The sequence below is a fragment of the Tachypleus tridentatus genome, chromosome 1 (assembly GCF_004210375.1).
Source record: "Tachypleus tridentatus isolate NWPU-2018 chromosome 1, ASM421037v1, whole genome shotgun sequence".
In the NCBI taxonomy this organism is placed as follows: domain Eukaryota; kingdom Metazoa; phylum Arthropoda; class Merostomata; order Xiphosura; family Limulidae; genus Tachypleus; species Tachypleus tridentatus.
The window spans coordinates 176,587,320-176,614,102 of NC_134825.1; the positions used below are offsets into that span (position 1 = coordinate 176,587,320).

At 31.3% G+C, this 26,783-nt stretch overlaps 1 protein-coding gene across 1 annotated transcript; it reads right to left on the minus strand.

The window, feature by feature from the left end:
- Nucleotides 1-3,153: 3,153 nt before the first annotated feature.
- Nucleotides 3,154-22,045, minus strand: LOC143233714 (secreted frizzled-related protein 3-like). The gene is made up of 4 exons (XM_076470266.1): nt 20,936-22,045; nt 9,852-9,890; nt 8,852-8,996; nt 3,154-3,367 (listed from the first exon to the last, which is right to left on the minus strand). Exons 1-4 carry the CDS (start codon nt 21,348-21,350, stop codon nt 3,154-3,156), a joined length of 813 nt encoding a protein of 270 aa, XP_076326381.1. The 5' UTR covers nt 21,351-22,045.
- Nucleotides 22,046-26,783: the final 4,738 nt, after the last annotated feature.

Below are 26,783 nucleotides of genomic sequence, written 5' to 3' on the forward strand. Positions count from 1 at the left end.
AGGACATCGTGACTTGTGTAATCTATCCTGGCCATCACACTAGTTAAGAACATCGTTGACTTACGTGCTTAATTCTATCCTGATCATCACTAGTTAGAATATCATGACTTGTGTAGTTTATAATGGCTATAACACTAGATTTAGAACATCGCGAGTTTTGTGGTTTATAATGATTATAACACAAGTTAGAAACATCGTGACTCGTGTAGTCTGTCTTGGCTATCATACTTGTTAGAACATCCTGAGGTGTGTAGTTTGCCCTGGCTATCACACCAGTTTGAGTATTGTGTCTTGTGTAGTTTATACTGGCCATCGCACTAGTTAGCACATTGTGACTTATGTAATTTATCCTGGCCGTCACAGTAGTTAAAACGTTGTGACTTATGTTATCTGTCATGACCATCAGAAAAGTTAGAACATCGTGACTTCCGCAATCTATCCTGGCTATCTCACTAGTTAGAACATTGTTACTCGTGTGGGTTATTCTGACCGTCCCACTAGTTTGAATATTGTGACGTATTTAGTTTATAATGGCCATGACACTAGTTACAACATTGTGACTTGTGTAATTTATCCTGGCCATCACAGCAATTAGAACGATCTGACTTGTGTAGTCTATCCTGGCTAACACACTAGTTAGAACATCGTAAGGTGTGTAATCTATCCTGGCCATGACATTAGTTTAGAACATCGTGTCTTCTGCAGTCTGTCCTGGTTGACATATTAATTAAAACATCGTGACTTGCGTAGTTTATCCCTGCCGTTACCCTAGTTTAAACGTCTTGACATGTGTAATATCCTGGCTATCACACTAGTTAGAACATCCTCACTTGAGTAATCTTACCTATAACACTAGTTAGAACATCGTTACTTGTGTAGTATATCCTGGCTATCAATCTGATTGGATCATCGTGGCTTGTGCAGTTTATCCTAGTTATCAATCTAGTTAGAACATCGTTACTTGAGTAATCTGTCCTAGTCTTCGCAATAGCTGGGAACAATGTGATGTGTGTAGCCTATCCTACCACACTAACACTAGTTAGAATATCGTGACCTATGTTGTCTTTCCTAGCTATTACACTAGTTAGAACATCATGACTTTTGTAATATGTTCCTGGCCATCACACTAGTTAGAACATAATGCTTTTGTGATCTATCCTATTCATCACACTAATTAGAACATCGTGGCTTGTGTAATATATCCTGTCCATGACACTAGTTAGAACATTGTGACTTGTGTAATCCATTCTGTTCATTACATTAGTTACAACGTTGTGAGTTGTGTACTTTATCTTGACCGTCACACTAGTTAGAACATTGCGACTTGTGTAATTTATCCTGGCCTTCACATTACTTAGAATGTTGAGACTAATTAAGACTGTCCCGGCCATCACTCTAGTTAAAACATCGTGACTTGTGTAATCTATATGGCTATTACACTACGTGACGTGTGTAATCTATATGGCTATCACACTACGTGACTTGTGTAGTCTATCCCAGCTATAACACTAGATAGAACATCGTGACTTGTGTAATCTATTCTGTCTATCACACTAGTTAGAACATCCTGAGGTGTGTAGGTTGCCCCTATCTATCAGACTAGTTAGTACATCGTGACTTGTGTAATTTATCCTGGATTTCGTACTACTTAAAACATTGTGACTTGTGTAGTCTGTCCCGGCTATCACACTAGATAGAACATCGTGATTTGTGTAATCTATTCTGTCTATCACACTAGTTAGAACATCCTGAGGTGTGTAGGTTGCCCTGTCTATCAGACTAGTTAGGTACATCGTGACTTGTGTAATCTATATGGCTATCACACTACGTGACTTGTGTAGTCTATCCCAGCTATCACACTAGATAGAACATCGTGACTTGTGTAATCTATTCTGTCTATCACACTAGTTAGAACATCCTGAGGTGTGTAGGTTGCCCTATCTATCAGACTAGTTAGTACATCGTGACTTGTGTAATCTATATGGCTATCACACTACGTGACTTGTGTAGTCTATCCCAGCTATCACACTAGATAGAACATCGTGACTTGTGTAATCTATTCTGTCTATCACACTAGTTAGAACATCCTGAGGTGTGTAGGTTGCCCCATCTATCAGACTAGTTAGTACATCGTGACTTGTGTAATTTATCCTGGCTTTCGTACTACTTAAAACATTGTAATTTGTGTAGTTTATCCTGACTATCACACTGGTTTTAACGTTGTGACTTGTGAAGTCTGTCCCGGCCATCACCCTAGATAGAACGTCGTTAGGTGTGTAATCTTATCCTGGCCATGACTTCAGTTAGAACATCGTGACTTCTGTAGTCTGTCATGGCCATCACACCAGCTAGAACATCGTGACTTCTGTAGTTTGTCCTGTCCTTCAACTAGTTAGAACATCGTGACTTGTGTTGTCTGTTCTGGCTATCACACTAATTAGAACATTGTGAATTGTGTAGTTTATCCTAGCCATCACAGCAGGTAGAACATCTTAAAGTGTGTAGTTTGCTCTTGCTATCACACTTATTAGAACATCGTGGGTTGTGTAGTTTATCCCAGCCATCACAGCAGGTAGAACATCTTAAAAGTGTGTAGTTTGCTCTCGCCATCACACTAGTTAGAACATCGTGGGTTGTGTAGTTTATCCCAGCCATCACAGCAGGTAGAACATCTTACGGTGTGTAGTTTGCTCTTGCTATCACACTAGTTAAAACATCGTGGGTTGTGTAGTTTATCCCAGCCATCACAGCAGGTAGAACATCTTAAAGTGTGTAGTTTGCTCTTGCTATCACACTAGTTAAAACATCGTGGGTTGTGTAGTTTATCCTAGCCATCACAGCAGGTAGAACATCTTAAAGTGTGTAGTTTGCTCTTGCTATCACACTAGTTAGAACATCGTGGGTTGTGTAGTTTATCCTAGCCATCACAGCAGGTAGAACATCTTACGGTGTATAGTTTGCTTTTGCTATCACACTAGTTAGAACATTGTTACTTGTGGAATCTATACTGGCCATTACACTGGTTTGAACATTGTGACTTGTGTAATCCATCCTGATTATCACAGTACTTATAACATAGTGACTTGTGTAGTTTATCCTGATCATCAGAAAAGTTAGAACATAGTGACTTGTGTAGTGGATCCAGCCATCACACTAGTTAGAACATCGTGGGTAGTGTAGGTCTATCCTGGCTCTCACACTAGTTAGAACATCGTGGGTTGTGTAGTCTATCCTGGCTATCACACTAGTTAGAATTTCGTGGCTTGTGCAATCTTTTCGAGGTATCGCAGATGTTAAAACATCATCACTTGAATAATCTATTCTTGCTCTGAGACTAGTTAGAGCATCGTTACTTGTGTACTCTGTCCTGAATATCACAATAATTAGAAAATCGTGACTTCTGTAATCTGTCCTGGGTATCACACTAGTTACAATTTCGTGACTTGTGTAGTCTCTCCTGGCTATCACACTTACTAAAACATCGTAAGATATGTAATGTATTCTGGTCAGGATAAAACTACACAATTTACGATGTTCTAACTAATGTTGTGACTTGTAAAGTCTGTCGCGGCCTTCATACTAGTGAGAACATTGTGACTTATGTAATATATCCTGGTTATCACATTAAGTAGATTTTTTAAGATGATTAAACATATTTATTTACAGCCAAACTGTTTTGTTAGACATCATGTTGATTGATCAAGAAAATTCTATTTGTTTGTAAACAACCACCAGTTGACATCAGAGGGTGTTATTAATATATCATTATTCTTAATAAATGGGCTTAAGTTCAAAAATATTTTGGTGGTGTCTTCAACAGTCTCTGGAACACGACGAAGAGACTTTTAGTGTGAAGAAAGGCAGTTCAAGAAGAATAAATGTAGGGAGTTAATAAAGAAATCGCAGTGTGGCTTATTCATTTGATAAATGTCAAAGTGGTAACGAAGTTAACAGATATTGTGGTCTAACCACATAATAAATAAGTGTGGTTTAATCTGATGATAGATATAATAGTTATAATAAAGTCAATGTTCTAACCAGATGTTTAGTATATAGTGGTTGTAATAAATTCACCAGTCAGTGCACTCTAACCAGATAATACGTATGGTGGTTATAATAAAGTCACCAGTCAATGTTCTAACCAGATGTTTTGTATATGGTGGTTGTAATAAATTCACCAGTCAGTGCACTCCAACCAGATAATAAGTATGGTGGTTATAATAAGGTCAGTAGTCAATGATCTAACCAGATGTTTAGTATATGGTAGTTTTGATAAATTCACCAGTCAGTGCACTATAACCAGGTAATAAGTATAGAAGTCGTAATAAAGTCACCAGTCAATGTGGTTGTTTTATCTAGGATAAAATAACACATAATACTGATTCAATTACTGAGAAGTAGAAACTAGGTAAGTCAATTGTAAATTTAATATTTATAAAAACTACAGGCTTTATTAAGTTGTCTAAGGAAGGGTCAAGTTGTATTAAAAATATAATAATCAAGAGATACTCAAATTTTAAATATATATGGAAGTACTCGAGAAAGGTTTAATATTTAAATGTTAGCAATAACAGTTGAGGAACTATAAACACTTTATATACGTACAACTCAAGTTGATACATACATCGTAAATTGTTATACTCAAGTCTTTTTAAGGCTACACAACAATTTTCTAAAGTGATACACAAAACTACGTTAAATTCATACTTATAGGAATCTCCTTCAGTTGACACAGACAAAACATGTTGGCAAGTTGATAAAAATCAACTTCCTGAACTTGACACACATGATTTATCTTAATTTGATACACACGAATACGTTAATTTGACCCAACAATTTCGTTATTTTAAGGTACAGAGTAATCTCTTTAATGTGATACATACAAGTAATACCTTATTCTCGACATACAAAACAGTTTTAGTATGTTGATGAACAGAATAATTTCCACAAGAGAGAATGTTAATAAAAATATGGTTGAAATGTTTCTATTCTGGTTATTGTATCTTTGACGTTGCAGAAGATAGACGTCCATTCGACTCCAGGATCCTCCAATACCTCAGAAACTACAGACATGTTATTTTACTTTTGTACATGTCATTCAAATCACAAATAAAAAATACCTTGAAAGATACCGCTGTTTCATTTTAGTGGTTAAGGTTTGTATAGATTCATATTCATCTCTAGCGGTCGAGTTTGAAGTCAATACCTTAGTGGGTGTTTGGAATGTTAAGTTTGTTGACTTTACTTATCGTATCAAGCGTCTAAAATTTACATTACATGTTTGCCAAGTTCATAAATGAAGAAATTTACAATATGAACGCCGAGTGTCAGCTTATACAGTTCTGAGATATTTATAACACTTGAGAAATCTTTTCACTGATGTTGCGAAAAGAACAAAAGCTTGACAAGAGTTTCTTCTCAGTAGAGGCGCTTCACCATTTTCAATTTCCTGTGTTATATTTAGAACAAATTTTCAAAACCAATTTTAAACGAAGAATAAAATCACTTTAACGAATCAGTTTCGTTTAATATTTTCTTATTCTGGCTTTTCAATCATTTGTTTATATCTGGAAATTCAATGATAATTATTCTGGTTGTAATTAAAAAATAAAACAAACATGTTGGTGAGTATCGCGATTCGATAACTGCCCACAAAGACCTTTTATTAAAACAAAGCACTTAAAAATACAGCATGTATGTATTAACTACGCAAGACTAGTTCTATGATTAACTAAACAGAAACTGTGGCTCTATGATTACCTATTAACTACACAATAACAAAAGTTCTCAGATTATGTAATAAATATACGATAAGACTAGGTCTAAGATTATATATTATCCACACAACAACACCAGTTCAATGATTTCGTATTAAATGTACAAGAACAGTGGTTCTGCGGATATTTATTAACTATACATCAGCTGTGGTTCTGAGGAATGCTTATTACTGAACAACAACACCACTTCTATGATTTTAGGTCAATTATACAACAGAACCGGTTGTGTAACTGCGTTATAACTATACAAGTACAAAATAAATACCGTTCCTAGCAAACGTTAGAACTGATATCCTACATAACTAGCGTTAACACAAATATCATATCTAGTACTGTAAGAACTTATATCCTATATAATTAGCATTAAAACAAATGTCCTATATAGTACAGTAATTACTGATATCCTACATAACTAGCGAGAAAATAATTTTCCTATTTAGTACCGTAACAACTGGCATTCTGCATAGCAAGCATGAACACAATATCCCTCTGGTACCATAAGACCTGACACCCAGATAACGTTAAACATCGTATGTGGAAAGAAACTACTAATATCACACATAACTAGCGTTAAAACAATGATCCTACTCAGTACCTTAAGAACTATGATCCCACAAAACTAGCATTAACACAAAATAATATCTAGTACTACCGTAAGAACTGATATCACACATAACTAGCGTGAAAACAATGATTCTACTCAGTACCTTAAGAACTATGATCCTACAAAACTAGCATTAACACAAAATAATATCTAGAACTACCGTAAGAACTGATATCACACATAACTAGCATGAAAACAATGATCCTACTCAGTACCTTAAGAACTGATCCTACAAAACTAGCATTAACATAAAATAATATCTAGTACTACCGTAAGAACTGATATCACACATAACTAGCGTGAAAACAATGATCCTACTCAGTACCTTAAGAACTGATCCTACAAAACTAGCATTAACACAAAATAATATCTAGTACTACCGTAAGAACTGATATCACACATAACTAGCGCGAAAACAATGATCCTACTCAGTACCTTAAGAACTATGATCCTACAAAACTAGCATTAACACAAAATAATATCTAGTACTACCGTAAGAACTGATATCACACATAACTAGCGTGAAAACAATGATCCTACTCAGTACCTTAAGAACTATGATCCTACAAAACTAGCATTAACACAAAATAATATCTAGTACTACCGTAAGAACTGATATCACACATAACTAGCGCGAAAACAATGATCCTACTCAGTACCTTAAGAACTATGATCCTACAAAACTAGCATTAACACAAAATAATATCTAGTACTACCGTAAGAACTGATATCACACATAACTAGCGTGAAAACAATGATCCTACTCAGTACCTTAAGAACTATGATCCTACAAAACTAGCATTAACACAAAATAATATCTAGTACTACCGTAAGAACTGATATCACACATAACTAGCGTGAAAACAATGATTCTACTCAGTACCTTAAGAACTATGATCCTACAAAACTAGCATTAACACAAAATAATATCTAGTACTACCGTAAGAACTGATATCACACATAACTAGCGCGAAAACAATGATCCTACTCAGTACCTTAAGAACTATGATCCTACAAAACTAGCATTAACACAAACTAATATCTAGTACCGTAAGAACTGATATCCCACTTAACTTGCGTGAAAATCAATGATCCTACTCAGTACCTTAAGAACTATGATCCTACAAAACTAGCATTAACACAAAATAATATCTAGTACTACCGTAAGAACTGATATCACACATAACTAGCGTGAAAACAATGATTCTACTCAGTACCTTAAGAACTATGATCCTACAAAACTAGCATTAACACAAAATAATATCTAGTACTACCGTAAGAACTGATATCACACATAACTAGCGCGAAAACAATGATCCTACTCAGTACCTTAAGAACTATGATCCTACAAAACTAGCATTAACACAAACTAATATCTAGTACCGTAAGAACTGATATCCCACTTAACTTGCGTGAAAATCAATATCCTATCTAGTACCATAACAACTGATATTCCACATAACCAGAGTGAAAACAAATATCCTATACAACTAGCGTGAAACAAATATCATATCTAGTACCATAACAACACATATTCTACATAACAAACGTGAAGACAAATATCCTATCTTGTACCGTCAGAACTGATATCCTATGTGACTAGCGTGAAAACAAATATCCTATGTAGTACAGTAACAACTGATATCTTCATAACTAGCGTTAAAACAAATATCCTACCGAGCTGATATTCTACATTACAAGCGTTAAAACAAATATCCTACCTAGCTGATATCCTACATAACAAGCGTGTAAACAAATATCTTATCTAGTACCGTAAGAACTGATATCCTATATAACTAGCATTAAAATAATATGTAATCCTGTAAAGTAAGAACTGATACCCTACATTATTGGTGTTAAAACAAATATCCTATCTGGTACAGTAACAACTGATATCTTACATAACTAGCGTTAAAACAAATATCCTACCCAGTACCGTTAGAAGTGATATCCTACATAACTAACATGAAAAAAATATCCTATGTAGTACTGTAACAATTAATATCCTATATCACTAACGTCATAACAAATATCATATATAGCACCATAAGAACTGATATCGTATATAACGAGCGTGAAAACAAATATCCTACGTAGTACACTAGCAAGTGATATCCTACATCACTAGCTTGAAATCAAATGCGGTATTTAGTACCGTAAGAACTGATATCCTACATAATTAGCATTAATACGATATCCCATCTAGTACCGTAAGAACTGATACAATACATTACAAGAATTAAAATAAATATCCTATCTAGTACAGTTAGAACTGATATCCTACATAACTAACGTGAAAACAAATATACTATCTGGTACCACAAGAACTGATACCTTAATAACTGACGTGAAAACAAATATCCTGTCTAGTACCATAAGAAATGAAGTAATACATAAGTAACGTTAGAAAAATATCTCCTCCAGTAACATAAGAGCTGATACCCTACATTACTAGCGTTAAAACAGATACCCTATCAAGAACCGTAACAACTGATAACCTACATAAAGACCGTGAAAACAAGTAACCTCTCCAGTACCATAAGAACTGATCTTCCACACATCTGGAGTAAAACCAAATATCATCTTTAGTACCGTAAGAACTGATACCTTAATAACTAGTGTGAAAACAAATATCATATCTAGTACCCTAAAAATTGGAATCCTATATAACTAGAGTGAAAAAATATCCTATCTACTAACTAGAAACTGATACCATTCTAAAAACGTGAAAAGAAATATCCTATCTAGTATCGTAAGAACTGATATCCCACATAACTAATGTAAAGAAATATCTTATCTAGTACCGTAAGAACTGATATCCTACTTAAGTAGTGTTAAAACAAATATCCTACCTAGTACCATAACAACTGATATCATATATAACTATTGTTAAAACAAATATCCTTCCTAGTACCATAACTGATATCATATATAACTATTGTTAAAACAAATATCCTACCTGGTACCATAACAACTGATATCATATAAAATTATTGTTAAAACAAATATCCTACCTAGTACCATAACAACTGATATCATATATAACTATTGTTAAAACAAATATCCTACGTAGTACCATAACAACTGATATCATATATAACTATTGTTAAAACAAATATCCTAAAGTAGCGTTAAAATATTCTGTCTGGTACTGTAAGAACTGGTATCCTGTGTAACTAGCGTGAAAACAAATATTTATCTGGTTATCGTGACAACCAATATTACATCTTGATCCGCAAAAACCGAAGTATTTCTTAGCTGTCATGAGAACCGATATCCTATCTATCTAAATTGAGATCCAAACCTTTCTCTGCTATTGTAACAACTAATATCCTACTTAACTACCAATGTTCCATCTAATAGTTTAAGAGTTGTCTCCGCTAATCAAAATTACTTAGCTAGAATTAAAGTTTGAATCTTTCCTTGTGTTGTTAAAACCGAAGGTTGTTTGAAGAAAAACAGGAACTTACTTCTGTTTGGGTTTTCTTGTGTTGTTGTTTCTTTTTGCTCTGTAAATATAACAAAATATGCATTAACATTGCATAGCGTGAACAAGTATATTCAACACATAAGAAACACATATGTCAATACATTGTGGAATAAGAAGCATGTACGTTAATATTAAAGACATGGTAAACACACATTTTAATATATTACAGAATAGCAAACACGCGCGTTAATACCGAAGACATAACAAACATGTACGTTAATATTAAAGACATGGTAAACACACATTTTAATATATTACAGAATAGCAAACACGCGCGTTAATACTGAAGACATAACAAACATGTACGTTAATATTAAAGACATGGTAAACACACATTTTAATATATTACAGAATAGCAAACACGCGCGTTAATACTGAAGACATAACAAACATGTACGTTTATGTTGGACATTTTACAAACACACATCCAATGTATGAATGACAAACCTGCACGTTTGTATTGAAAACAGTAATGTCTCTTTGTGTATGATCTAATCAATAATTTATTGTTACAATTAGAGAGGGTATTTTGTAAGCGATTTATGAAGTGTATTTGTGAGTTAGAATTAATCAGATCTAGACGTTTCTATTGAAACGTTTATGTAGTTAGGTCTAGCAATATATAAAAGTGATTAATTAAAACCAAGTTGTTATTGTTATGTGGACTAGATTTCACATTACTTCTACCGAACAATCCAAAAGAAATACCCAACAGAACAAGTTACAACAGTAGAGCACCTTACAACGATAAAACAAGTTACATCAAGAGTTCACGTTGCAACAATATAGCACGTAAAAACGATAAAACTGATTGCAAAGATACAACACGTTACGATAACAGAGGAGGGTTACAAGAGCAAAACTCATTATAATGATAGATCACGTTACAACATTGGAGCAGGTTATAACAAAAGAACTCGTTACAACATTGGAGCAGGTTATAACAAAAGAACTCGTTACAACATTGGAGCAGGTTATAACAAAAGAACTCGTTACAACGGCAGAGCGTTTTATAAAAATAGAATACGTTAAAACAATACGTACTTTATAATATGTATATGGTATAATTTATTTATATTAATACTACAACAAACATATAATGTTAAGATCCGAAATAAAACTAATGTTAGACATATAAAAGAAATATTAACGTTATAAGTATACCAACATGTAGAATTAATACTGGGAAGATAACAAGCACGTATGTCAAATGTTTCTGAGCTGGATAAGGCTTAGTGGCTTATGTTTCCAGATATTGAAGGCACATAGACGTATTTTCTTTTCACTTCGGTCTGATTGAAATAGCTCAGGAAATGGCTGCGGGTGTTATTAATTAAGTTCAGTTGATCAGTTAAAATTATAGACGTCAGTGAACAGACAGTTCTTCTGTCACTTTGCTCGATAATTCAGATAAGCACGTGAGGCTAACCCGAAATGATTGAATTCTGATTACAGCCATGGTAACCATTCGGCTATGTCAGAGCGTTTAGTTATGACAGACAGCTCTTCTGTCACTTTGCTCGATAATTCTGATAAGCACGTGAGGCTAACCCGAAATGATTGAATTCTGATTACAGCCATGGTAACCATTCGGCTATGTCAGAGCGTTTAGTTATGCAATAAATGCAAATAAATACTGCACTAACAAATAGGAAATATTATAAGTTTAAAATTATAATTTATAAAAATATCTCTATGATGTTAAACCAAAGTAATAAAACAGTCACCATAACAACAAACGAATTAACTATCGTCATAACAACAAAAAAGGTTAGTTACCGTAAAATTACATAAGGCTAAAGTGACTATATCAACATGTAAGAGTTACCATAACAACATATAAGGTTGGTGGTAACATAACACAGGTAATTACGATTAACACAGCCATAATAAGAATGTTTTAATTTAAATTAAAGCTGAACAAAATTAAGCATAGTTATTATTCATTTAAATGTTCCTAGAATACAACAAATTACATATTATAATGTCCTTAATGTTGTATAGCTGACTATTGCATACACTAATTTCGTAATATCTCTGTTACGTATGATAAATATGGAGTGAATATAAGAATTGAATGTAAAAACAACAAAATTCCGTATAACTAATTTATAGGATATATTTGAAGCAAGACTGTAATATTTACTAAACTAGATTGTATTAAAGTAATTCGTCCAACTTTATAGAGAACAAAATAAAGGATAAAGTCATGAGCGTGGTCTAACCAGGAACTTCATTAATCACTAAACAGACTGGAAAATATGAGAAACTTGCTCATTCCGGAATTAGTTTACAAATTGGTATTTATACGAAATATGCTTCAGAGTCCTGCTAAATCGGTTGCTATGGAAACCACGTCTATGTTTGGAAAGCATGTAAGACTAAAGAAAATGTCTAGACATTAATTCCTACATGACACTCACGTGACGAAAAGTTTTAAAAAAACAAACACGAATGACGTAGTTCAATCAGCCTGTTCTAAACAGAATAAAAAGTAAGGTAAATATTAGTTTACCATTATACAGAAAAGTTTACATTAGTTTACCACAATCAGGGAAATGTTAGTTTATCATTATACAGAAAATATTATATTAGTTTACCACAATCAGGGAAATGTTAGTTTATCATTCTACAGAAAAGTTTATATTAGTTTACCAATATCAGGGAAATATTAGTTTATCATTATACAGAAAAGTTTACATTAGTTTACCACAATCAGGGAAATGTTAGTTTATCATTATACAGAAAAGTATATTAGTTTACCAATATCAGGGAAATATATTATATTAGTTTACCAGTTTACCAATCAGGGAAATGTTAGTTTATCATTCTACAGAAAAGTTTATATTAGTTTACCAATATCAGGGAAATATTAGTTTATCATTATACAGAAAAGTTTATATTAGTTTACCAATATCAGGGAAATATTAGTTTATCATTATACTGAAAAGATTACATTAGTTTACCACAATCAGGGAAATGTTAGTTTATCATTCTACAGAAAAGTTTATATTAGTTTACCACAATCAGGGAAATGTTAGTTTATCATTATACAGAAAAGTTTATATTAGTTTACCACAATCAGGGAAATATTAGTTTATCATTATACAGAAAAGATTACATTAGTTTACCACAATCAGGGAAATGTTAGTTTATCATTCTACAGAAAAGTTTATATTAGTTTACCAATATCAGGGAAATATTAGTTTATCATTATACAGAAAAGTTTATATTAGTTTACCAATATCAGGGAAATATTAGTTTATCATTATACTGAAAAGATTACATTAGTTTACCACAATCAGGGAAATGTTAGTTTATCATTATACAGAAAAGTTTATATTAGTTTACCAATATCAGGGAAATATTAGTTTATCATTATACAGAAAAGTTTATATTAGTTTTAGTTTATCAATATCAGGGAAATATTAGTTTATCATTATACTGAAAAGATTACATTAGTTTACCACAATCAGGGAAATGTTAGTTTATCATTATACAGAAAAGTTTATATTAGTTTACCAATATCAGGGAAATGTTAGTTTATCATTATACAGAAAAGTTTACATTAGTTTACCACAATCAGGGAAATGTTAGTTTATCATTCAACAGAAAAGTTTATATTAGTTTACCAATATCAGGGAAATATTAGTTTATCATTATACTGAAAAGATTACATTAGTTTACCACAATCAGGGAAATGTTAGTTTATCATTATACAGAAAAGTTTATATTAGTTTACCACAATCAGGGAAATGTTAGTTTATCATTATACAGAAAAGTTTATATTAGTTTACCAATATCAGGGAAATATTAGTTTATCATTATACAGAAAAGTTTACATTAGTTTACCAATATCAGGGAAATGTTAGTTTATCATTATACAGAAAAGTTTATATTAGTTTACCAATATCAGGGAAATGTTAGTTTATCATTATACAGAAAAGTTTATATTAGTTTACCAATATCAGGGAAATATTAGTTTATCATTATACAGAAAAGTTTACCAATATCAGGGAAATAGTTTATCATTATACAGAAAAGTTTATATTAGTTTACCAATATCAGGGAAATATTAGTTTATCATTATACAGAAAAGTTTATATTAGTTTACCAATATCAGGGAAATGTTTAGTTTATCATTATACAGAAAAGTTTAAATTAGTTTACCACAATCAGGGAAATATTAGTTTATCATTATACAGAAAAGTTTATATTAGTTTACCAATATCAGGGAAATATTAGTTTATCATTATACAGAAAAGTTTATATTAGTTTACCAATATCAGGGAAATATTAGTTTATCATTATACAGAAAAGTTTACATTAGTTTACCAATATCAGGGAAATATTAGTTTATCATTATACAGAAAATTTATATTAGTTTACCAATATCAGGGAAATATTAGTTTATCATTATACAGAAAAGTTTAAATTAGTTTACCAATATCAAGGAAATGTTAGTTTATCATTATACAGAAAAGTTTATATTAGTTTTCCAATATCAGGGAAATGTTAGTTTATGATTACACAGAAAAGTTTATATTAGTTTTCCAATATCAGGGAAATATTAGTTTATCATTATACAGAAAAGTTTATATTAATTTACCAATATCAGGGAAATATTAGTTTATCATTATACAGAAAAGTTTATATTAGTTTTCCAATATCGGGGAAATGTTAGTTTATGATTATACAGAAAAGTTTATATTAATTTACCAATATCAGGGAAATATTAGTTTATCATTATACAGAAAAGTTTATATTAGTTTTCCAATATCAGAGAAATGTTAGTTTATGATTACACAGAAAAGTTTATATTAGTTTACCAATATCAGGGAAATGTTAGTTTATGATTACACATAAAAGTTTGTTTGTTTGTTGTTTTGGAATTTCGCACAAAGCTACACGAGGGCTATCACACAGAAAAGTGATTACTAGTTTATTATTACCAGGTAAATATTAGTTTTATCATTATACAAAAACGTGTATTATAGTTTATCATTTCTAAATATTAGTTTAACTTCATACACAAAAGTGACTACTATATTATCATTACCAGGTAAATATTGGTTTATCATTGTATAAAAAAGTTTTTACTTTTTGATTTATGTTTTCTCAACTCGATGTTTTGCTTATAGTGTTTTCACTTTTTGCTATATGTTTTTCAACTGGTGTTTTATTTCACAGAGTTTTTACTTTTTGTTATATGTTTTTCTCAACTCGATATTTTGTTTATAGGGATTTCACTTTTGATTTATGTTTTTTGAATTCGATGTTTTGTTTATAGTTTTTACTTTTTGATATATGTTTTTCTGCACAGTGTTTAGTTTATACAGTTTTTACTTATTGATATATATTTTCTCAACTCGGTGTTAGGTTTATAGTTTTTACTTTTTGATATATGTTTTTGAACACAGTGTTTCGTTTACGGTGTTTTCAATTTTTGATATATGTTTTCTCAAACCGGTGTTTTGTTTATAGTGTTTTTACTTTTTATAGGTGTTTTGAGATCTCGAAGTTTTGCGTGTAGAGTTTTTACTTTCTGATATGTGATTTGTGAACTTGATCTTTTGTTTATGGAGTTTTTACATTTTGGTATATGCTTCTCAATACGGTGTTTTCTTTATAGTGTTTTTACTTTTTGATGTATGTTGTTCAACTCGATGTTTTTTATAGAGTTTCTACTTTTGGACATATGTTTTTGAACAGGGTGTTTCGTTTATAGTGTTTTTAATTTTTGATATATGTTTTCTAAACTCAAAGTTTTGTTTATAGAGTTTTTACATTTTAAAATATGTTTTTTCAACTCTATATTTTGTTTATAGAGTTTTTACATTTTAAATTATGTTTTTCAACTCGATGTTTTGATTATAGAGTTTTACCTTTTGATATATGTTTTCAATTCGATGTTCTGTTTATAGAGCTTTTAATTTTAAATTATGTTTTCTCAACTCGATGTTTTGTTTATAGAGTTTTTACTTTTGATACATGTTTTCAACACGGATTTTTACAGTTTTACTTTTGATTCTTGTTTTTCAACCTCGATGTTTTCTTTATAGAGTTTTACTTTTTTGATATGTTTTTCAACATGTTGTGTTGTTTATAGCGTTTCTACTTTTTAATATATGTTTTGAACTGGATGTTTTGTTTAGAGTGGTTTCACTTTTTCATATATGTTTTTCAAATTGATGTTTTATTATAGATTTTTACTCTTTGATATATGATTTTCGACTCCATGTTTTGTTTATTGGATATTTACTTTTTGACATATGATTTTTCAACTGGATGTTTTGCTTATAGTTTTTACTTTTTGATATGTTTTCTCAACTCGGTGTTCTATTTATAGTGTTTTGATTTTTAATATATGTTATCTGAACTCGATGTTTTGTGTATAGTGTTTTTATTTTTTGATATGTGCTTTGTAAATTCGATGTTTTCTTTAAAAAGTTTTACTCTTTATATATGTTTCTTCAACTCGATGTGTTGTTTGCAGAGTTTGTACTATTTAATATATGTTTATTCAACTCGGAGTTTTGTTTATAGTGTTTCTACTTTGTTATTCTTCTTCCTTCAATTTGATGTCTTGTTTGTTGTTTTTACTTTGTTATTCTTGTTCCTTCAATTTGATGTTTTGTTTATTGTGTTTTTACTTTGTTATTCTTCTTCCTTCAATTTGATGTCTTGTTTATTGTGTTTTTACTTTATTATTCTTGTTCCTTCAATTTGATATTTTGCTTATTGTGTTTTTACTTTGTTATTCTTGTTCCTTCAATTTGATGTTTTGTTTATTGTATTTTTACTTTGTTATTTTTCTTCCTTCAATTTGATGTCTTGTTTATTGTGTTTTTACTTTGTTATTCTTCTTCCTTCAATTTGATGTCTTGTTTATTGTTTTTACTTTGTTATTCTTCTTCCTTCAATTTGATGTTTTGTTTATTGTATTTTTACTTTGTTATTTTTCTTCCTTCAATTTGATGTTTTGTTTATTGTGTTTTTACTTTGTTATTCTTCTTCCTTCAATTTGATGTCTTGTTTATTGTGTTTTTACTTTATTATTCTTGTTCCTTCAATTTGATGTTTTGTTTATTGTGTTTTTACTTTGTTATTCTTCTTCCTTCAATTTGATGTCTTGTTTATTGTGTTTTTACTTTATTATTCTTGTTCCTTCAATTTGATGTTTTGTTTATTGTGTTTTTACTTTGTTATTCTTGTTCCTTCAATTTGATGTTTTGTTTATTGTATTTTTACTTTGTTATTTTTCTTCCTTCAGTTTGATGTTTTGTTTATTGTGTTTTTACTTTGTTATTCTTCTTCCTTCAATTTGATGTTTTGTTTATTGTGTTTTTACTTTGTTATTCTTCTTCCTTCAAATTGATGTTTTGTTTATTGTATTTTTACTTTGTTATTCTTCTTCCTTCAATTTGATGTTTTGTTTATTGTGTTTTCAATTTGATGTTTTGTTTATTGTTATTTTTGAATGTGTTTTTTTAAGTCTTCAATTTCTCCTTTTTGTTATATGTCTTGTTTATTGTGTTTTTACTTTGTTATTTTTAGTCTTCTTCCTTCAATTTGATGTGTTTCTTGTTTATTGTGTTTTTGACTTTTGTTTATAGAGTTCTTTTTTATCTTTTTCCACTCCATGTTTTGTTTATAGTGTTTCTTCAGTTTGATGTTTTGTTTATTGTGTTTTTACTTTGTTATTCTTCTTCCTTCAATTTTTTTCTGAACTCGATGTTTTGTTTATTGTGTTTTTACTTTGTTATTCTTCTTCCTTCAATTTGATGTTTTTTAGTTTATTGTGTTTTTCCACTTTGTTATTCTTGTTCCTTCAATTTGATGTTTCGTTTATTGTGTTTTTATTTTTGATATGTGTTTTTTGAAGTCGATATTTTCTTTATAGAGTTTCTCCTTTTTTATATTATATGTTTCTCAATACGGTGTTTTGTTTATAATTTCTACTTTTCGATATATCTTTTCTGAACTCTATGTTTTGTTTATAGAGTTTTTAGTCTTTTATATATCTTTTTTCCACTCCATGTTTTGTTTATAGTGTTTCTAATTTTCGATATATGTTTTCTGAACTCGATGTTTTGTTTATAGAGTTTTTAGTCTTTTATATATCTTTTTTCCACTCCATGTTTTGTTTATAGTGTTTCTAATTTTCGATATATGTTTTCTGAACTCGATGTTTTGTTTATAGAGTTTTTAGTCTTTTATATATCTTTTTTCCACTCCATGTTTTGTTTATAGTGTTTCTAATTTTCGATATATGTTTTCTGAACTCGATGTTTTGTTTATAGAGTTTTTAGTCTTTTATATATCTTTTTTCCACTCCATGTTTTGTTTATAGTGTTTCTAATTTTCGATATATGTTTTCTGAACTCGATGTTTTGTTTATAGAGTTTTTAGTCTTTTATATATCTTTTTCCACTCCATGTTTTGTTTATAGTGTTTCTAATTTTCGATATATGTTTTCTGAACTCGATGTTTTGTTTATAGAGTTTTTAGTCTTTTATATATCTTTTTTCCACTCCATGTTTTGTTTATAGTGTTTCTAATTTTCGATATATGTTTTCTGAACTCGATGTTTTGTTTATAGAGTTTTTAGTCTTTTATATATCATTTTTCCACTCCATGTTTTGTTTATAGTGTTTCTAATTTTCGATATATGTTTTCTGAACTTGATGTTTTGTTTATAGAGTTTTTAGTCTTTTATATATCTTTTCTCCACTCCATGTTTTGTTTATAGTGTTTCTAATTTTCGATATATGTTTTCTGAACTCGATGTTTTGTTTATAGAGTTTTTAGTCTTTTATATATCTTTTTTCCACTCCATGTTTTGTTTATAGTGTTTCTAATTTTCTATATATGTTTTCTGAACTCGATGTTTTGTTTATAGAGTTTTTAGTCTTTTATATATCTTTTTTCCACTCCATGTTTTGTTTATAGTGTTTCTAATTTTCGATATATGTTTTCTGAACTCGATGTTTTGTTTATAGAGTTTTCTTTTTGATATATGGTTTTTCAACTCGATCTTTTCTTTATGGTGTTTTTACTTTTTGATATGTGTTTTTCAACACTTTGTTCTGTTTACAGTTTTTAAGTTTTGATATATGTTTTCTCAACTCCATGTTTTGTTTATAGTGTTTTTACTTGTTTATATATGTTTTTTCAACTCAATGTTTTCTTTATAGAGATTTTACTTTTTCATACATGTTTTCAACTAGGCGTTTTGTTTATAGAGTTTTCAATTTTTGATTTATGTTTTTCAACACGATGTTTCGTTTATAGTGTTTTTAATTTTTCATATAAGTTTTCTCAACTGGGTGTTCTCTTTATAGTGTTTTGTCTTTTTGATATATGTTTTCTGACCTCGGTGTTCTGTTTATATAATTTTTACTTTTTGGTATATGTTTTGAATTTCGCGCAAAGCTATTCAAGGGCTATCTGCGCTAGCTGTCCCTAATTTAGCAGTGTAAGACTAGAAGGAAGGCAACTAGTCATTACTATCCACCGCCAGCTCTTGGGATACTCTTTTATCAATAAATAGTAAGACTGACCGTCACATTACAATGCCTCCACGGCTGAAAAGGCAAGCAGGTTTGGTGCGATCGGGATTCGAACCAGTGACCCTCGGGTTACGAGTCGATCGCCTTAACCTACCTGGCCATACCGGGCCTGAACTCAATGTTTTGTTTATAATTTTTACTTCTTCATGTATGTTTTTCAACTCGATGTTTTCTTTATACAGTTTTTACTTTTTGATATATGTTTTTCAACTGGGTGTTTTTGTTTATAGTGTTCTTACTTTTTGACATATGTTTTTCAACTCGGTGTTTCATTTATAGAGTTTTAACTTTTTCATATATATATCTTAACACGGTGTTTCGTTTATACAGTTTTTACTTTTTGATATATGTTTCATCAGTGATGTCGAGAAAACCCACTTGTAGAGAAATATATATGTAAAAAGGGCTCGTTTGCGTTGAGAAAATATTTTACATAGAAGAGTGAACAATGTTTCGACCTTCTTCGGTCATCGTCAGGTTCACAAAGAAAGAAAGAGTATAACTGATGGAGTATATTGGAGAAACAAGCAGAAAAATGGAAACCAGATTTAAAGAACATAAAAAGTCACCTTCACACGTTTTCGAACACTGCAAGTCAAATAAACACAACATAACCATAGAAAACACTCAAATAGTAAATAAAAAAACAAACATAAAGAAATGCAAAATTAAAGAAGCCTTACTTATACGACAACTTAAGCCCAAAATAAACCAATACAAAGGAACACCTTTATACCTATATTAAAAAATAATATAAATAATAAAAATAAATAATATAAAATTATATATTCAAACATCTAAGCCCACCCTCTACGTTCCGACACTTAGTTACACAACCCCTTTGAAACATGTGGTCAGCTTCCGGTCAGTTACCTATTTCTTTCTTTGTGAATTTGACGGTGACCGAAGAAGGTCGAAACGTTGTTCACTCTTCTTCGTAAAAAAATTTTCTCAACCCAAACGAGCCGTTTTTACATATATATTTCTTTATATTGTTCCTACTTTTTGGTATATATTTTTGTCAACTCGGTGATTAGTTCAATATTTTAGTTATTAGAATATTTAGTTGTTACAATATTTTAGGTTTAAGAATATTTTAGTTTTACAATAGTTCAGTTGTTAGAATATTTTAGTTCTTAGAATATTTTAGTTGATACAATGTTTTAGTCGTTAGAATAGTTTAGTTGTTAGAATATTTAAAATTGCTACAATATATTTTAGTTTTTAGAATATGTAGTTGTTACAATATTTAAAATTGCTACAATATATTTTAGTTGTTACAATCTTTTGTTGTTAAAATATTTAATTAATAGAATATTTAGTTGTTGGAATACGTTTGAACGACTTATTTACTGTTTATATTTTACGGAACATTTCTAATGTTTGGGCCACCATGTATTATGCAGTCCTTCCATCCTACTGCACATACATCACAGTTACAATAGCGTTGTTATAGCTCTGAATCAGTTACTTTATTTCAGATAAAACTTACCGTTATTAAATATAGCTTCTGGAGTTATACAAACACTTCTTTCATAGATTGGAAATTCTGTGCAGTCCAAATAGTCGGGCCAAGAAACATTGAATCTGTTTAGCAAGGGTTCGCATCCCTTACGTGCTCGCTCACAAACACTGCGACAAGGAGGAATTGCCTCAATGGAGAACTCCATGGTACAGATGGGGGCGTAGAGAGAACACAAGAAGAACGGGAGGTACGGAGAGCATCGTGTCTTGACCAGAACTTCAAACTGCTCTGATGCTAACATGGCATTTTCTTGGGTGCTGTGATGCATCAGATTAGGCATACGAGTCATATTGTAAGGCATGTTCAGGCACATGGGAATCTCCACAGGTTCGCACGAGTAAACCGTTGCTGCCGTGGCAAGCATATGTAGAAAACCCAACATGGTCGTCGCGAGTATCGTGTGTTGTGCTCTGAGGAGATGCTTATCAAAGCCACATTCGTCACCATCGGGTGTATGCTTTCTTAAGTATGACTCATCCAGTACGAAGTAACGCTATAAAATGTTGGAGAAGAGGAAAACTTTCAAATTTTGATACTTAACTTGTTATATGTTTTATGTAAATTATCTGAGAAATGTAGCCAGTAAAATGTTTTCGAATCCAACACAGGTCAAGAAGAACACGAAAACCTAGGTGCATAAACCACCTATACCTTCCGAACTAGGAAAAAGGTGGGATTACTCAACCTTTCGCCAGATCTCATATTACGTTTTACGTTGTATTGATTTCATAGCATTTTAAAAGTTCCAAGCGTTTCTAAAGAAAAATAAAAGACAGAGATAACTTTATGTTGCAGTATGACAGTTTTGTGATGAAAGATAGAGTATTTTTATAGCTGCCTTGACAACCACCAGTCACCAAGACGACACTTCCAAGCATTCCGTCTGCCGAAAAGTTATTACATCACAGAATCTTGCCAGGCCATCTTACAGAAATATTTTCACCGGCAACGTTGGTTCAAAGAACGCCGCTCTGGCGGAGAACCAAGACTTTATAATCATGAACTCAGGTAAAGCTCTTATTTTTATTCCTGCTGAGTAGAAAGGCTTAAGAGAAGTTAGCACCTGCACACTACTGTATATTTTAATCACTCGGTTCGAGTGGTTTGAGTCTGCATTCACAGTTCAAATCGTACGAATGACTTAAGAAGTTTTTTTTTTTTTTTTGTAATCCAGATGAAAACAACATTCCTTGTGTGTTACAAGGAATCCGTCGACACATAAGGAACACAGATGGGTTTGTAATAAATACTGTCTAATATTAGACATAGAGTATTTCAAATAATTCCTCAATTAATAAATCAACGCCGACCATCTTTCTTTTTATGAATTAGAAAAATAAATTCTGTTTTTGGAATCAGACATTCCAAAAATGACTTTTACAATATTTCCCCAACAATCTGACTGTACAATGAAATAGTAATTGGATACAAAAACAACAAATAAAAAGGTATTTCATGACTTGTACTTACCGTAATACGTTTAAACTTTCATTTTAGGAAAAAAGACTTTTAAAATATTTGTAACACCTTATGATTATTTTAAAGTCAAATAAATCCAATTTGCCTATTTTCATTTTCCAAATGTATATACTAAAACTTCATTATATAAAATAATAATATTAAAACATTTTTATCTTAATAATAATAATCAAATACCACAAGTCACACAAGAGAAATGCAACACAAAAACTACACAGATGACCAAACATGTTGTGTTACATGAGAGAACATGAAAATGATGAATTAAAAATAGCCAATTCAATATAAATTACAAGCTATAAAACAGTGAGAACTGATACATCATTGTGTTAAAATACACAATAATGTAAAGTTTATACAACTTATAATATAAAACAAGGAGAACTGATACATAATACTGTTGTCATATAGAACAATATCATGTGAGAGAATAGAACCAAAGCTTAGTGTAGTAAAGTAGTATACAAGTTATAGTATAGAAGAGTGAGAACTGATACATAAAACTGTTGATATATACCTTACTTTTGTGTTACAGAATAGAACCAAAGCTTAGTGTAGTAAAGTAGTATACAAGTTATAGTACAGAAGAGTAAGAACTGATATACATAAAACTGTTGATATATACCTTACTTTTGTGTTACAGAATAGAATTAAAGCTTAGTGTAGTAAAGCAGTATACAAGTTATACTATAGAAGAGTGAGAACTGATGTACATAAAACTGTTGATATATACTTTACTTTTGTGTTACAGAATAGAACCAAAGCTTAGTGTAGTAAAGCAGTATACAAGTTATAGTATAGATCAGTGAGAACTGATATACATAAAACTGTTGATATATACCTTACTTTTGTGTTACAGAATAGAACCAAAGCTTAGTGTAGTAAAGCAGTATACAAGTTATAGTATAGAAGAGTGAGAACTGATATACATAAAACTGTTGATATATACCTTACTTTTGTGTAAGCAGTATACAAGTTATAGTATAGAAGAGTGAGATATGACACATAAAACTGTTGATATATACCTTACTTTTGTGTTACAGAATAGAACCAAAGCTTAGTGTAGTAAAGCAGTATACAAGTTATAGTATAGAAGAGTGAGAACTGATATACATAAAACTGTTGATATATACCTTACTTTTGTGTTACAGAATAGAACCAAAGCTTAGTGTAGTAAAGCAGTATACAAGTTATAGTATAGAAGAGTGAGAACTGATATACATAAAACTGTTGATATATACCTTACTTTTGTGTTACAGAATAAAACCAAACCTTAGTGTAGTAAAGCAGTATACAAGTTATAGTATAGAAGAGTGAGATATGACACATAAAACTGTTGATATATACCTTACTTTTGTGTTACAGAATAGAACCAAAGCTTAGTGTAGTAAAGCAGTATACAAATTACAGTATAGAACAGTGAGAAATGAGACATAATACTGTTGATATACAGTTCACTACTTTGTGAGTGAATAAAAACAAAGCTTAGTGTTCTAAAGTAGTATACAAGTTACAGTATAGAACAGTGAGAAATGAGACATAATACTGTTGATATACAGTTCACTACTTTGTGAGTGAATAAAAACAAAGCTTAGTGTAGTAAAGTTGTATACAAGTTACAGTATAGAACAGTGAGAAATGAAACATAATACATTTGACATACAGGTCACTATTGTGTGAGAGAATAGAACCAAAGCTTATTGCAATAAAGTAGTAAAAAAGTTGTATTATAGAACAGTGAGAAGTGATACATAATACTATTGTGATATAGGTCACTTTTGTGTTACAGAATACAACCAAACTTTACCATAATAAAGTATTATACAAGTTACAGTATAGAACAGTGAAAAGTGATACATAATACTGTTGAGATATAGGTCACTTTTGTGTTACAGAATACAACCAAACTTTACTGTAGTAAAGTATTATACAAGTTACAGTATGGAACAGTGAGAACAGATACATGATACTATTGTCATATGAGTCACTATTGTGTTACAGAATACAATCAAAACTCAGTGTTATAATAGAGAACAGAGAAAACTGATACATAATACTGTATACAAGTTACAATATAGAAATGTTTATGCTTCTAGGGAAAGTAATTTTCACACAATTATTTTATATTCAACTTTTTCTAAGTTGTAGGAAAATAATAATATTATTAATGTTTGTTTTGTTTGCTAAGTAAGAAATAGAAATATTCTTGTCAAATGATGAAAAAATTCAAAATTAATTCATGAATACAAAATGTAAAAAACCTGAAAGATAATTTTAAATAAAAATATAGGAGTTTAAAGACATAGTCTCTTGAGGTGCGTAAATAAAATGACGAATAATAAATGAACGGCATTATTTTTACAAGTGATGTTTATAAGTACACGTGATTTGAGGCAACAGGAAAACACTGTTAGATGTTTTTTTATTGATGAAAGGATAGAATAATAGCTCGACTACCCTTTACCGATTGGGAGGAGGAAGGAAATTGTAATGTTCTGTTTTAAAGGTGAATTTTACAGAAAAAAGAAAACTTTGCAGTCAAAAGAACTACCCATACTGATTAATTTTGCAGGTTCACATTTTTTATAAAAAATATGTGCTAATAAATGAAACATAGAATAGGTGCAGAAAGAGCCCATTCCGAGCGGCAATCCGAACGTTTTAGTTTTTACGTTTGCCGCTAGGAAAAGTACTGTGACGTAACAGTTGCCAAACAAACCGCCAATGCCAGTGTTGAATGTAAATAAAATGGCCAGTGCATACGGAGAAAAAGAGGCGGAGTTTGTTTTGACTTTGTGTTCTCAACAGTGTCGATTAGCGCCATATCAATTCGAACCTACTCTGAACGAACCTAGAACAGTTACTTTTGATACAGATCTGACAAGTTCTAATGATGAGGACAGTTCCACGAGTTAGAGTAGCGGAACAGTGATTGATACTGATAGCGCCCAGGGCGGTTGCTAGTCGTTTCATACCTCCAGTGGAAGAATGGTAAGCCTAAGTCATGACAACAAATATGGTCTGTATTATTTCACGTGCAATTTTAAGCATCTCGAAACCTGTCCGGTGTTTATAAATTATTGGTATACAGACTGGGTTTTATTTGTTTATACTTTGCCGACTATGGTAACTAATACTCGGCCCTTCCACAATCATTGTACCGGGTATTTATGACTCGTAACAAAATGAATTTCAATTATACGTCATAATTCTGTCTATGAAATCAAACTAGATGTAGCAATCTGAATAGTTAATTTAATATTTACCATAAATGTATAATTTATATGACATATTCTGTAAGTTTGTGCAAGGTGTAGATAGACTTACATAAAACACCAGCACTGAAAGGAACAAATTGGTCGGCGCGCAACGAAGCGTGTTTGGCAACTATTATGTTATAGTTGTAAAACGTCACGGAAACAGCCGAACAACCGAGAGAAACTTGAGTTCGAGAACCCGCATATTTTGTTTCATTTTTTACTCAAAAACTAAAGTGTTTAAAAATATGGCAACCACACAGGAATTATACCTAACCAAAGTACAGTTTCTTAGGCAATCATTAATTTTGTTGAAAATTCACCTTTAACAAAAAACCCATCTTTTATTATTATCACTAACATTTCACCACAGTCCTGGCGATAACGGATACAGATAAGTTGTTTTGGTGTTTTTTTTATTTGTTTCAGTATTTCATGCAAAACTTCATAAAAGCTATGTTCTCATTGCCTACCTTGATTTAAAACTGTTATTCTATTGGGAAGAAATTTGTACAGCAGGACCAACCGCGACCTTGTGGGCTATTCTTGTGTGATCGAGCAAGGAGATTTGCTGTCACCCTTATAATGCACTAATGACAATGACTCCAAGATTCATGTTAGTAATAAAAAAGCTTCTTCTTAAAGACAAAATAACACTTCTCTCCCAGGAATCATCATAAATATACTAATCTTAATTTAGTTTATCGTGGTTGACCTTGCGTGTTAATTCATTTATTTATATATAATTATTTAGCAGATTAATTAATACATGTACAATGTTTTAGTCATATATGATTTTATCTTTTGTTCCTGCTATCTTGATGGGCCTGGCATGGCCTAGCGCGTTAAGGCGTGCGCTTCGTAATCTGAGGGTCGCGGGTTCGCGCCTGAGTCGCGCCAAACATGCTCGCTCTCCCAGCCGTGGGGGCGTTATAATGTGACGGTCAATCCCACTTTTCGTTGGTAAAAGAGTAGCCCAAGAGTTGGCGGTGGGTGGTGATGACTAGCTGCCTTCCCTCTAGTCTTACACTGCTAAATTAGGGACGGCTAGCACAAATAGCCCTCGAGTAGCTTTGTGC